The sequence below is a fragment of the Cariama cristata genome, unplaced genomic scaffold (assembly GCF_000690535.1).
Source record: "Cariama cristata isolate BGI_N322 unplaced genomic scaffold, ASM69053v1 scaffold14180, whole genome shotgun sequence".
Classification (NCBI taxonomy): Eukaryota; Metazoa; Chordata; class Aves; order Cariamiformes; family Cariamidae; genus Cariama; species Cariama cristata.
Window position 1 is genome coordinate 8,028 of NW_009593046.1, and position 13,134 is coordinate 21,161.

Genomic DNA, 13,134 nt, shown 5'->3' on the forward strand with positions numbered 1-13,134 from the left:
GGGCACAAAGAAGTTATGGTTAACAAATGTTAATGACCATGCTTCTGTTAGGTCATGGCAACTCATAAAATTTCTTCTGATAACCAATGTTTTGTGACCTGTTAGTATGTTACGCCCTACCAGTCCAGAAGTTTTAGTCTAAGTAATTTTATCTTAATACAAAGAAATTAACTTAAAACAATGTTTTATGTTACAGAAGTAACAGGTGGCTACACAGCACTTCAACTTCTACTAAATTTGCCTAGTATTTACAGCTGGGACATCCATTTCAGACAGATTTCAGAGAAATCAACCAACTTCACAGCATAATACAGAAGTGTCTCTGTATCTTGCAAAACGTAAAACACGATATAAATCCTGAAATGAGTAATTACAAATATGATGGTCTTCTATGTTTAGGCCAACAGTCTGATGCTGCCTTTCCACCTATATCCTTTTTGAGTATTATCTTAAGTTAAAAGGACACTGACAAGTCTGGCTGGACACCTCTTGACGTTGCTGCAGGGTCACTAAACACAGAGGTAACAGCAACTTTAATCGCCTCTAGAGCAAACATTAACTTTTCCACTCCAACTTGTGGAAGAACTGCCCTTCATGTTGCAGTGTCCACAGCATCATCTACAGCAAGCAGAATTTTAAGTGTCAACACAGATTGCATCCATTTACTACTAAGTAACGGAGCCAACGTAAATACCCAAGATCCTGAAGGACAAACAGCTATTCATGTGGCCTGCTTGGATGGCAGAAAGGAAATAGTTGATCTTCTGTTAGAGTATAAAGCAGACATGAACAGTTTAACAAGAGATGGGCAATCTCCGCTCTTTTTATTTTTTCAATACAGATCAAATTTAAAAGATGCACTGTTGAACAAGCTGCTAGGCTTCTCATATCCACCGAAGTAAAGAGATAATCAAGGGCACCCACCCACAGGACTGCCATTCTCAGAATTTCGAACGCTGAAAGACTTTCTTATAGCATTACCACAGAAATTACTGTCTCTGCAAGATACCTGCAAAACCACTGTTAGAAGAATATATGGTGAAAAGAATGAGCACTGGCTCAAGAACAGCAACTGTATGGAATTTTTTATACAACTACCAGGACTTTGGACAACAAGGCCATGATGATGCTAAACAGGAAAGCAAACTGGAAAACTGTTGACCCTGAAACAGTTGGCAGAAAAATTAAAATTAATCCAGAATGAAGACTGTGTGTTTTCAAGTAGTTCCAAGTTTCCACATGTGGAGTTTTAATAATCAAGATGATTTTTACACCAATTTCCACATATAGCTACCATGTCAGATGCAGAGAACCTCTGTAGGAAGCAGAATAGGAAAACACACATTCACTTCCCTGCTATTTGAGCCTAGCAGTTTAAGGGTGGGGGGCAGGGGGGAAGCAAGATATATCTACCTATGCTTCACATTTAAGCCAGCCAGTAAATCAAAACTATTCTTAAGATTACAGTTCCAAAAAAACTTCACAGGAACATATAAAGGGCATCCTATTTTAATTATTCAAAGTGTTTTTTTTTTAAGTCTGCTCTTCATTATTTTTAATAGCAATGAAACTAAAACTTTTCGTTCAGTCACTAACATCACCTACAATTTCAGTCCCTCAGAGGAGACAACAACAATTTTGAAAGACAGCAATTATTTGCAACTGAGGGATTTTTTTTTAAAGAAAATAAATATAACTTGAACATATTTTCAAAAGCTAACTGATACGCAGTTAGCAAACTGAGGTGCAGTCAAGGCGCTTCGCTTATTTTTATAATTACCTAGAAGAAATTTTTTTTAGGTAATTTAGGTCCTACCCTGGTTAAGGAAACATCAAGACAAATCAAAATCAATCTGACCATCCCTGTTTAGGACAAGAAAACAGCTTCACAAAGGAGAAAACATTTCCAGAGCTTAATCATAATTCACTTGTAAGTCAATGCAATTGAGTACTATGCTTATAGTAAAGAAAGTATGGTACTGGTATAGATGAGACAATGTATTTTTTCATATACAACACAGCTAAATTCTTAAGAGCCTGGATCATCTCAAATTTAACCATGAAGTTGCTTTCATTCTCCCATAACGTAAGTTATCTTTGTTTTCTTCAACCTCAAGTAATAGTTTGATGAACTTACTTTAATGTCTCGATGCATCACTCCCATGCTATGGATATAGCATACTCCTTCTGATAACTCTTGAAAAATTTTCATTGTCCAGCGGACATCCACAAGATGGTACGGACCTTAAAACAATTTAAAATCTAAATTATTTCAGCTAATTTTACTGAGTTATTTAAGTTTATGTGGTATGTCTTGTTGAATTTCGTTTATTTATGATGTGGAAGAAATTTTTAACAGAATTGGCATAGATTAAAAATGGAATTTCCGATGCTTCTCCTAAGATAGTATTTTTGAAACAGCAAAAAGTCACTAACCTCAAAATTCCAAAAAGGAAAGTTCAGGGGACATGAACATATGTCTACCTGAAAAGATTCCTCCAAACCCCATCAGGTAGTTATTTGATTACGATTTTAACAAACTCTTGACTTCCATGTAAGTGCTGAATTAGAACGAAAAATACAGTTCCAGATTAAATCATACTACTTTACGTAATGACATATTCTCTCTATTGATTTGCAGCCTTCCTTTTTGTATCCTAATCCTTCTGATGCTGTGCTATCCTCAAATTCCCAAATCTCCTCTGGCTGTAGCTGTCCTAAATAGATTTACCATCTCATTGTTTTTACCATTTCCCACATTATTATTTTATTAAACTACATTGTCTTCCTACTCTAATCACCCAGATCTAAGATGTCTGTTGCCACTTTGAACACTCACCATTTACTCCTACTTGTGTTTCTGTTTCTTAATGTCTAACCTATGTTAGCATTCACCTTTCCTCTCCTGTCGCCTGTGAAAATGTATGAAAACGGCATTTTGCAAGGTCAAATGCCCTAGTAATTCTGTCATTCCCTGATGAAGAATGTCATCATTTAGTTTATGAAAGTTAAAAGACTATGATTACAGGACAGAAGTCAGCTGATAGTTAGCTGGTAAACCTGACTCCATGACTGAAGAGAACAACAGATTTATTTTAGTAGTGATTAAAACTAATCTTAAACATTAATTATATAGTTTATGTCTTACAATCTGTTAAGCATATGCTTTTTTTAATACAACCACCCCAGAGAAAGGAACATGTCTCTAATGCTTTAAGAGCATTAGACTTGCTCTTCCAGATGTCAACAGTTATTGAAGTCGGCTTGGTATCAGGGCATGAGAACTCCTCTGGCCACTCAAGCAAAGTAAATGTTAGATTCTTTAGACCAATGACAAATTAGCCTGCATAGGAGTTTTGATTCTTAAGAACAAACTTAAAAGCTTTCAAGTATGTTGTAACCTGTCTGGGACAAAAGATGTATTTATAATTTCCACAGCAGATAAATTTGCCTGTGAAGAGCTCTATTTTGTAGCATCAATACTACTACCAAAACAAAATTTCAATTATTTAAACAGCTTGCTGAGAAAAAGCAGATTCTGTCAACAAAAAACTCTATTCCAAATAAGCAGTATTGCCCAGGCACAGATCTCTCCAGGTAACAACTATGCCTCAAGCATACATTCATTCTTTTTTGAAGACTTGTCTAAACGCATGAATATCTCTTTTACCAACATCTATCACACAAAGATTCAATACTAGCTGCTATTTAATTAAATGAATAAAGCATCTAATGAAGAAGATCCACATTATAAGCTGCTGAAGTAAAACATAAAATCAGGCAAGTGGACTTCCAATTAGGAAAAAATAAATATTTGCTTTATAATGAATAAGTAAATTTTTAAGACTGTGATGAATCTTACTGGAAGTTTCCTCTGTTCTCTCGTTGCATCTTTTGTTACGGTCAACAATCCAATCCCACAAGGATATTTCACACAGTTGCATTTGTATATGAAGCATCAAATGATACTCCACCTAACAGAAAAATAATGGTCCATGATTTTGCCACTGTAATATGAACAGTATTTCCTTATTTTCTTCAAAGCTAATAAAACCAAAATTTGTTTATTAAACTCAAAAAAATTAGATACCAAAATGATATCAAATAGAATATTACTAATCTACTGCATTCAAGAAGCAGATGCAACAACGCTATCTAGTTTTGGGGTTTTTTTTGCTTGTTCCTCAAATTTTAACAATTGTTATATGATAAAAGCTAACAAAACAGCCAGATAAATACCTTAATATTCAAATTAGAGTTTAAAAACTTCTAGACATACTGAACAAAGGTTCATTCTGGCTTAAGAAAACAGTGTAAATTAATATAAAATTGCAAAAAAATTCAACCTCTTGATATGGAATTTTGTGATTTATTAACATGAATATGTAGTTTCAAACTCAGTTTCTGATAACGTATTCATTAATTTCATAACCAGGACAACTCAAGCAAACACCTTTAAAGTCTTGGATTTCTTGCAAGAGGGAACTCCAAATGATAGCAAAAGCTTGAAGCATTCCAGAACTGGCTGTGTTATACAAAACATTTCAGTGGTCTGAATGCCAACAAAGTTTTAGAAGCATAGCCAGAGCAGCGATTTCCTGCCCAAATTTGCTTCTCTTTTTTTCACATGTATCCTACACTGTACAGGCACCACATTACACACCTAGACACTTTCATCAATAATATCCAAATTAGCCATCATTACTTGAATGCTGAAGATTTTCAAGTTTGATTTTTTTTTTTTATGCAGCAGTAGTACTTTTTATTCATGTAAGTACTTTGAAAGGAATGAAGATGACTAGCACACAGAAACTTTCTTCTATGCTGAGTTTTGCCAGCTCCTCTGGTCAGCTACCTTATAATGGTGTTACTCACTTAAGTAAAAATTGTATTTTTTTCTCTAATTGCAGTCATTTCATTTTTTTAATTTTATCATTATAAATCATTCCTCTGTCTACCAAACTCTACTTTACAAACATCATTAAATTAGAAAATTAGACAGCAGTTAAGTATATTTAAAGAGAACCATGTTTACCTCAAACCCTCCACAGAGAGCTACATCATTCTTGGAGAATTCTTCAGTGCAGGACTGACTTCCAGTGCTAGCATCTTGATCCAGACTACAATGAGGTCTCCACGCTGAATAATTTTTCATGTCAGTTGATCTACTGCTAACACTACTTACAGAGTCTTCTTGTAATTCTACGAATAGTTCCCGTTTATTTGGTTTCATACACTCTTTGCTATTGCTATTTGTAAAATCATTCCTTACATCCATATTCTGCACTGATTCACTGCCCAGATTTCTAAGACTGCTACTGTCACAGGACTCCTTTTCTTGTGGAGTAAGGTCAGCAAAGATAATTGAACTACCACTTTCCATGCTCTGAATATGACAGTGATCTCTGAAAATAATAAAGGGAGAGAAATCAAAATATGTACACAGTTTTATACCATCTATTTGTGATACACCATTCTGAAAACTTTTTTTTTTTTCCAATTGCAAACTCCATTCCAGAGTAAGAGTTCAGCTGCTTTCCCATATAAAACTTCAGGAGTCCATAGTCGGCAGTGTAGACTCCAGCCTTCTTAATACCTTCCCCCAGCAGACATTTCTGATAGCTGACTCAAACAGCTCATAGATACATACCGTCCTAGGTCACAGCATTCACTGGACAGAAGTATGATGCATCTCCATTCCTTTAAACTTGGGAAGTTATACTACATTTCTCATAGAACTCCATCTCCTTATTGAAAGGGCTAACCAACACTTCTGAGAAACAGAAGGCCCCATCACGCAAATCAGACTCCTCAGTACTAATCAGTGTTGCTGATCGGCACAGAACTTTGGAAGTAAACTTGAAGCCCAGTACTACATTCAAGCACTCAGAAACTGAGAGATCCAAAGAAGGTAAAAGTATCCAGTAATAATCTTCAGCTTACACAGTAAGAAAAGAAGCAATGACAAGGATAATCAAGACTTTTTTGTTAAAATTTGGAAGGAAAAAGCACTTGTGCAATATATTCTGAATTCTGTACTCTTTTAACGTTACTTTAAAAAAAGCTTTATGTTAAGGCCAAATAAATGTTATCACTGAGATTTATAATACTTACTTGCTACTCTCTTGCTCCAAAGATAATGGCTGCAACTCCATTATTGTTTTACCTACTGGATGAAAAGATAAATATGGTATTTTACAAAACAAAGCATTCATATATTTAATATAAATTAACATTTAAGCTACAGCATCTTACTGAATTTAACTTCATTACCTGTAGATACCTTTTTCTCTATTTCTGCTGCTGCAAAAGGTGCTTGTTAGTCTACAAAGAAGAAACCCTATTATGTTTTTCATTTTTCTTTAAATGAAAATACATGTTGTACAAGGTCACTGAAAGGGTTGTACTGGGCCCTCTTAGATATTCACCTAGATTTCACCTTTAAGAAGTTAGCCTGTTCAAAATTAGGGCTTATAATGTGTATGATAATATAGAGTTAAAGAAGCAACTCCACAAGGCACTATCCTTTGCATCACCCTGCTGCTGTTTTGAAGACACTTGATATTTTTGAAATAATTTTCATTAAAATTGTATATTCATGTGAAAAAGCAGATTGTTTTAGCACAATGAAGCAAATATGGAACAGCAATCTTGTAAGCCAAGGAAAAGCATTAAGTACCACAGGATCTACCTATACACCTAGTTATGTATTTACATTATCACCATTAAATACTTTTGAAGTAATCCTAGCACTAAAAAGTTGCATCCTTCGAGATTCTCAGTATCATCGGTTAAAAAGTCTCGTCTGTTTTACTATACTGTCAACTTCCTATGCATTTTCGGTTGTGCTTATAGCTGACTGGTCGTCAAGTCACTGACTTGGAAAGCAATAAAGTCATATAGAGCATAAGGAAACCTCCTACTAAGAGAGGATCAAAAGATTTAACTGCTAAAGGCATTCTGGAAAAAGACAAGAAAGAAAGGGACCAATAGATTAGGGTTACAAAGGGACCAAATGACAAAGTGTGGGAAGAGCCAAGAACAGAGAAACTGAAGAGAAAAAAAAGAGGGCAGGGAAGAAGGTGTAAAATGAACATAAAAGTAGATCAATTCTCAACAGTTACAGACAGTAGCTGATACACAAAAAAACCAGATTGCTCTGTCACTGCAAAAATATGAAACCAAATTCATCAAATTTAAAAATTCTCCTGTGGAAAGTAAAATAAGAGTTGTGGTTTGTTTTTTTTTTTTTTACCATTAAAGGTATCTGTTTCCAGATTCTCTCTAGTTTTTCTGAACTCTTTTCCAGATAGGAAGAGAAACATAGTGGGAGACTTATTCTAGTTTTGCTACAGCTCTGACATTTCAAAACAGGGCAGCAAATCTGTGGGGTTTTTTTCTCCTATTCATCACTTATTCCCCAATACCTGAAAAGGCTCATTTCCCCAGTATTCATTCTTCTCCTTGACAATTCACTGCTTTTTGTATTAAAAGGTTTTCATTGCATTCCACTGAACTTCACACAACTTCAAAATCTCCCCATATATTACCAGCGTGAAGCTAATACTTCCACAGTTCCACATTCATCATTAAGTAACAGATAAGCTATTAGGCAAGAGATTGAAGTGCTTTTTTCCGTTGTTTTAAGGAGGGAAAAAAAAATAGTTATATTACCAGAGAAGTAATACTCTCCTGCAAATAATAGTACAGACGTTATAAGCAGGTTGCAAGCAAGAATTATACAATATGCTGTACTTTCCTTTTGGGCGTACTGTTTGGACTTGTTCCATCCAAGCAGTGTGATAGCCTACAATATTAGGATGCTGCAGCCCAGCCAGCACTTTAACTTCTCGTAGCACCTAAAAAGACCAAAGAGAAACAGTACGACTGTCCTTTATTCTGGAGTGCTTAGTAAATCCAAAAGATAACCAAAAAAAAAACAGTTTCTGGCAGACAAAGAACAGATAAAATTATTACAGTAATGGAGAAAATTTGGAAGCTTTACAACAAATCATGATTTTCATAGCTGCAGAGATAATCAAATTTAAGTTAATAATATGCTTCTTTTAATGGACTTAAATACCTCTCATTTACTTTTTTCTACTAGCTATTGATACAGTTAAATCTTTAGAAACTCAGAAAAATTTAAAAACTTTATTAATTTTTTTAATGTTTTGGGAAATATTAACTGCATTATTAAATTAAATCAGAATCAGCTAGAGCAGACAGGGAATTAAAACAGAGATGAAACACAGCATAAAGAATACCTTCATGCAGTCTCTTCTTGTAGCCTTCTTAATGTTAATTTTTTTAATAGCGTAGAACTGACCATCTAACTTGTTTCTGACCTGAAAACAATTGCAATAGGACAAAGTTAGATCTTAATGTGTTTAGATTAATGAATTCTTAAATCCATTAGAACCAACTATTTTCTCAAAATTGATTTCTGCACTCCATTCACATAAACTCTCACTCGTATCAGAGAATGAAATTGGGATTAGGCCTCAGCTGTCTAAGATAAGGATATACTACTTTTGACTTCTTTCAGGACCGCAAACATCTAATCCAATCTTTGTGAAATACATAGCTTTATGGCTATCTTTCCATCAACAAAAAAATGCTGATAGGTCCTGATAACTGCTTAACTAAGTTCTCAATAAATCTATGAGACCACAATTGTCATTTGCACGAGGCACATACCATTTGGAGAACCTTAGGCTCACCATAGGCTACAAGCATTTAATACAATTCAACATCAGGTTGGACAGTTTACATTCATATTAAGGCTGCTTTTTTTCAACCAGCCACAAGTGGAACATTGGGGTGTGCAGACTAATCAGTTCCCGTGGCTGTTTTAAATGAATATATCACAATACTTCACACAAGAAATAAGGAGTTTTCATTCACTTTAAAAGGGTCAAAACACACAAAGTAAAGCATCTGATATATCCTGCTTCCGACAAACAGAAAACAGAAACCACAACTGTGCATCTTTTGAAATGAAACACCAACACACACCTGTTCTATTGGAAAGTGAATATTTTTATTTTTCCATTAGAAAAATAAACAAAACAGCCAAAACAGTAACTCTAAATTTCAAAGAAAAACTATATATAAACTAATCGGTTATAAATGGAAAGTAAAGAATACCTTGTATACTTTACCATATCCTCCTTCTCCTAGCCTTGCAACCTCATCAAATTCATTCAAGTACCGTGAAGTCTGTGCTTCAAAGAGAACTTCTTTTTCCCTAATCAAAAAAAGTTAGGCTGCATTAAACTAAATTACCACTTACAAGTAAGGTATTTTGTAGGCTACAGGTGTACACAATCTACAAATACTATTTACATTATGAAAAGACAAAGAACATACTTTGACATTACCACATTGTACCATTCAATACTTCAGTGAATACTGAAAACCAGCAGACTGCAACAGCATGCACATGTGCTACAAATCCACACTCTGTGTTAAAAGTAGTATTAAGATTATTTCTTTACGTTTACGCCATATATATTTCGTTTTCCTGAATGTTGGCACTGACTGTGACAGCTGTACTGAAGAAGGAATTTTCACCAGATTGTTTTGAGAGTTTGGAGAAATTTTCACTTTTTTTCTGTGTTTCAGAGCCAAAATATGAAATGCAATATTAATTAAATTCAGAGTGGAGCACAGAACTTTAGGGAGAGAGTTAAGTTTAATATTTCTAAATGCTTTGAATACATACCCAATTGCACGAGATTCTCCATCATCAAGTTCCTATGAAACAGCAAAATCCAACATAAAAACATGTCATACAGAGTAACAGGTCTACCATGCCATTGGCACAGACAGCTTAATCAAAATAGAAAGTACAACCGTGTTCTTAGAAGAAAATGAGGTTACTGATAGCAATTCACATTCTGCTGAGAGCTTCACCAAATGAAAGTATTATTATTGCACCAGTAATCTGCTAACATCTCTCTGCCGGAAAGATTACTGCCCTTTTCGAGTTCTGCTGGCAAACAGGATAAAATGAGGGCTCTAAAATGTGCTTAAGACAAAATTACCTAGCTTAGTTCAAACAGCGAGATAAGCAAACTGGTCTGATTCAGCCTGAAGTACATTACACAGTATACAAATTACATTCTCCACTAATATAAATGCAAGGGTTTTAACATAATCACTGGTACAGTTAAAAGTTGAAAAGGGATGTCTGTCCATTGTCGAAAAAAGCTGTAGCAATACTGAAAACATCTTGCCTGTGTTTATAAAAATTGTTTTAACTTTTTAAAAATTATTTATTAAGGAACAAAACATTGCTGGTTTCAAAAGCTTTGGTTTGCACCTATAGAATCAGAACACGCCATCCCAAACAGCTAAGGTAGAATAGGAGTAACATTTTGTAAAATTATTAAAAGAACCCCCAAACAAAAGCTTCTTTGGATGCAATGATGTGTTAATTCCTTAATGCAGAGGTTGCCAAAGAAATTTAACAAAGCTTACCCCATTAAGTATTTGTCGATTAGCTGCTTTCATTAGTTCAGTGATGGCTCTATTATGCTGCAGTCTTACAGTACTAAATTCATCACAGAAGGCAAAAGGGGAGAGCAATCCTGTTCGTGTGAAAGCCTGACGAAGTACTGCACAAAGGAACAGAGAAAGGTCACATCAAATAAAGCCTGCCAATAAGACCATGTAAACAGTTGTTTTTCAAATAAGAAACTTTATTTGAAAGATAGCGCATCTGAAAAACTGAACAGTCACTCCTACTCTAATGCCATTTCCCATACTCTTTGCAATAAAAACTAATTAAATCCAAACTAGAGCTGCTCTGTGGGAATCCCTTTGCATAATACAGTTATTTGCCATGCCCTTCGTGATCACAATCGCATCTCCTCTTCTTCCTTATCTCAGCAGATGAATTATACAAACATCAACCCATTCACTTACTTGTTACCTTTGGACTAATCTTGATCAGTGAAAAGACGTTCACAATTATGAGGACATGTTTATAATAGAAAGTGGTAATGTCAAGATTTTGTAATTCACATACCAGCTCACACATTTGTGCATATGCTTATAGTAAAGAATGAGGTCACTCCCTTCCACCCCCTGCCAAGCACCACATCTTTCTCAGCTGGAGTAAAGCAATGCTGTGGCAGACAAAAAACTAACAAATACTGGAAATGGATGCAACTGTGAAGATGCTACAAAAATGTACTTAAAAGTTTTAGGAGTTCTAAGGTCTTAAACCAAACTTGCTCATAAGAGGTTTTTTTAAAGATGTTTCTTTGGTACCAGTATTTCAAAAATTAGCCTATTACTTTATCTTTTAAAGGAGATAAAATTCATTGAAAATGAACCTACAAGAAATCAGGAATTTTGCTACACAAGCCTTATGGACACAGTTACACACACCAGAAAAGTGGTAAAAACCCACCCTTGCCAACATCATTATAGCAGCCAAAACCACGAAACAGACACGATTACTGCAGCACATTTTTCTTTTATTCACGAGGTTTATTCCACTTGGGAAACTAGCTTAAACTACACCAATGGAGGAACATCCAGGTGAAGTTTAAATTCGGTATTAGGAAAAATTTCTTCACCAAAAGGGTTGTAAAGCACTGGAATTGGCTGCCCAAGGAAATGGTGGAGTCACTATCCCTGGAAGTATTTAAAAGACGTGTGGATGTGGTGTTTAGGGACATGGTTTGGAGGTGAACTTGGCAGTGCTAGGTTAATGGTTGGACTCAATGATCTTAAATGTCTTTTTCAACCTAAATGATTCTATGATTTTCCATAAAAGTACACTTGGAAGCCAAGCAGCTACATACTTTGGAAGATGCCCAGGTTGGTGGTTTTTTTTGTTCCTCTCCCAAAAGCAGGAAATTTGGTTGGGTTTTTTCCCCCTCATATTTTTGGTTTTCATGGAGATAACAGTAAGACCCAGGGGCCAAACATCTACATCACACTTCAAGAACGAAAAAAGACAGTTGTTTGCACTGTTGTTACTGGATGCTATAAATGGCTTCAATTTTAAGTATGAACGATATATCAGATTTTATTTTCTACAGTCATGTATAGTAAGGAGAAAAAAACTTGGAGATTGTTTCTCAAATACATTGAGTATGTGCCTAAATGAACAAAATACCTAAGATAAGACACATAGCAAAAAGACAGATTTCAAAAGAAACACTTCACACCTAAAAATGCGAGCTCCCTGAATTAGATCAAAAGATTTTACAGGAAAATAAAGGACTTACAAAGGTATTTACTCTGATTTTCACAGACCATAATTTTGATTGATTTAGTGAAGACTGCACTACAGTCTTATTAAATACATATTTTTATTAAATTCTTCTTCTGTGTTTTTAGATCAGATTTAATAGTTAGATAATTTATACTGCTACTCTTCTCATGATGCAACTCACATGATTTAGCTGGAACAGAACTGTCTGATCCTTGCATCTACAACAATATTCTGTTACTGTTTTAAAAAATAAGACAGGTCTTCATTCCCAATTAAGTCGATTCACTGTATTCATCCTCTTCTCAGAATTACTGTTTTCCCAATGGGATGAGACCTACAGCTTTGTATTGCTATTACACTGTAATTCTGCACAGAAGAATCTGGTATATATTGCAGTAAGGCAGTTTAAGAGATGGGAAAAAATAATCTTACTGACTTTGGAACAAACACCTCGAATGAACAGGGTTGTGCGTGTACATGTGGCAGAGATGCTCCAGCAGCGACACAAGCAGCAGCTGGTTTTGGATGGTCGAAGTGAAATTCACAAACTTTTGCGACCCATTTGCAACTCGCAGCTCTGCCGGCACATCCGATTCTGGAAAAGGACAGTCAGACGAATTAATTTAGGTCTCACTATATGCCCATTTACCAAAACATCAAAACCGTATACCAGCCCACAGGAAACACACCCGTGTCAAAAAAAAAGGCACCACCCGACCTGCCACTGAGCGAGAAGCCTAAGACGCTAATTAGGAACCTAATTAATTTTGTAAGTGCATTGGGAAAAAAGTTAACGGGAGAGGACGAGGCTGTCCCCGAGGGAGGGGGAGCTCCCACAGTGGCCGCAGGGTAGGGCGCGCACTGCCAAGAGCCTGCCCGCTCTTGCATCACCCCCCGCG

The 13,134-nt window shown here is 35.5% G+C and overlaps 1 protein-coding gene across 1 annotated transcript in view; it reads right to left on the bottom strand.

Moving 5' to 3' along the window:
• EIF2AK1 (eukaryotic translation initiation factor 2-alpha kinase 1) overlaps window positions 1–12,830 on the bottom strand; it is a gene marked incomplete at its 5' end in the record, with an annotated part of 17,036 nt that extends 4,206 nt beyond the window's left edge. The window contains 10 exons of the mRNA XM_009708812.1: window positions 2,138–2,244; window positions 3,863–3,974; window positions 5,036–5,405; window positions 6,115–6,166; window positions 7,751–7,859; window positions 8,268–8,348; window positions 9,151–9,250; window positions 9,728–9,759; window positions 10,486–10,622; window positions 12,672–12,830. Of these exons, the coding sequence (XP_009707114.1) occupies window positions 2,138–2,244; window positions 3,863–3,974; window positions 5,036–5,405; window positions 6,115–6,166; window positions 7,751–7,859; window positions 8,268–8,348; window positions 9,151–9,250; window positions 9,728–9,759; window positions 10,486–10,622; window positions 12,672–12,830 (1,259 nt within the window). The remainder of the gene's footprint in view (window positions 1–2,137; window positions 2,245–3,862; window positions 3,975–5,035; window positions 5,406–6,114; window positions 6,167–7,750; window positions 7,860–8,267; window positions 8,349–9,150; window positions 9,251–9,727; window positions 9,760–10,485; window positions 10,623–12,671) is intronic.
• Between the last annotated feature and the right edge of the window lie 304 nt (window positions 12,831–13,134).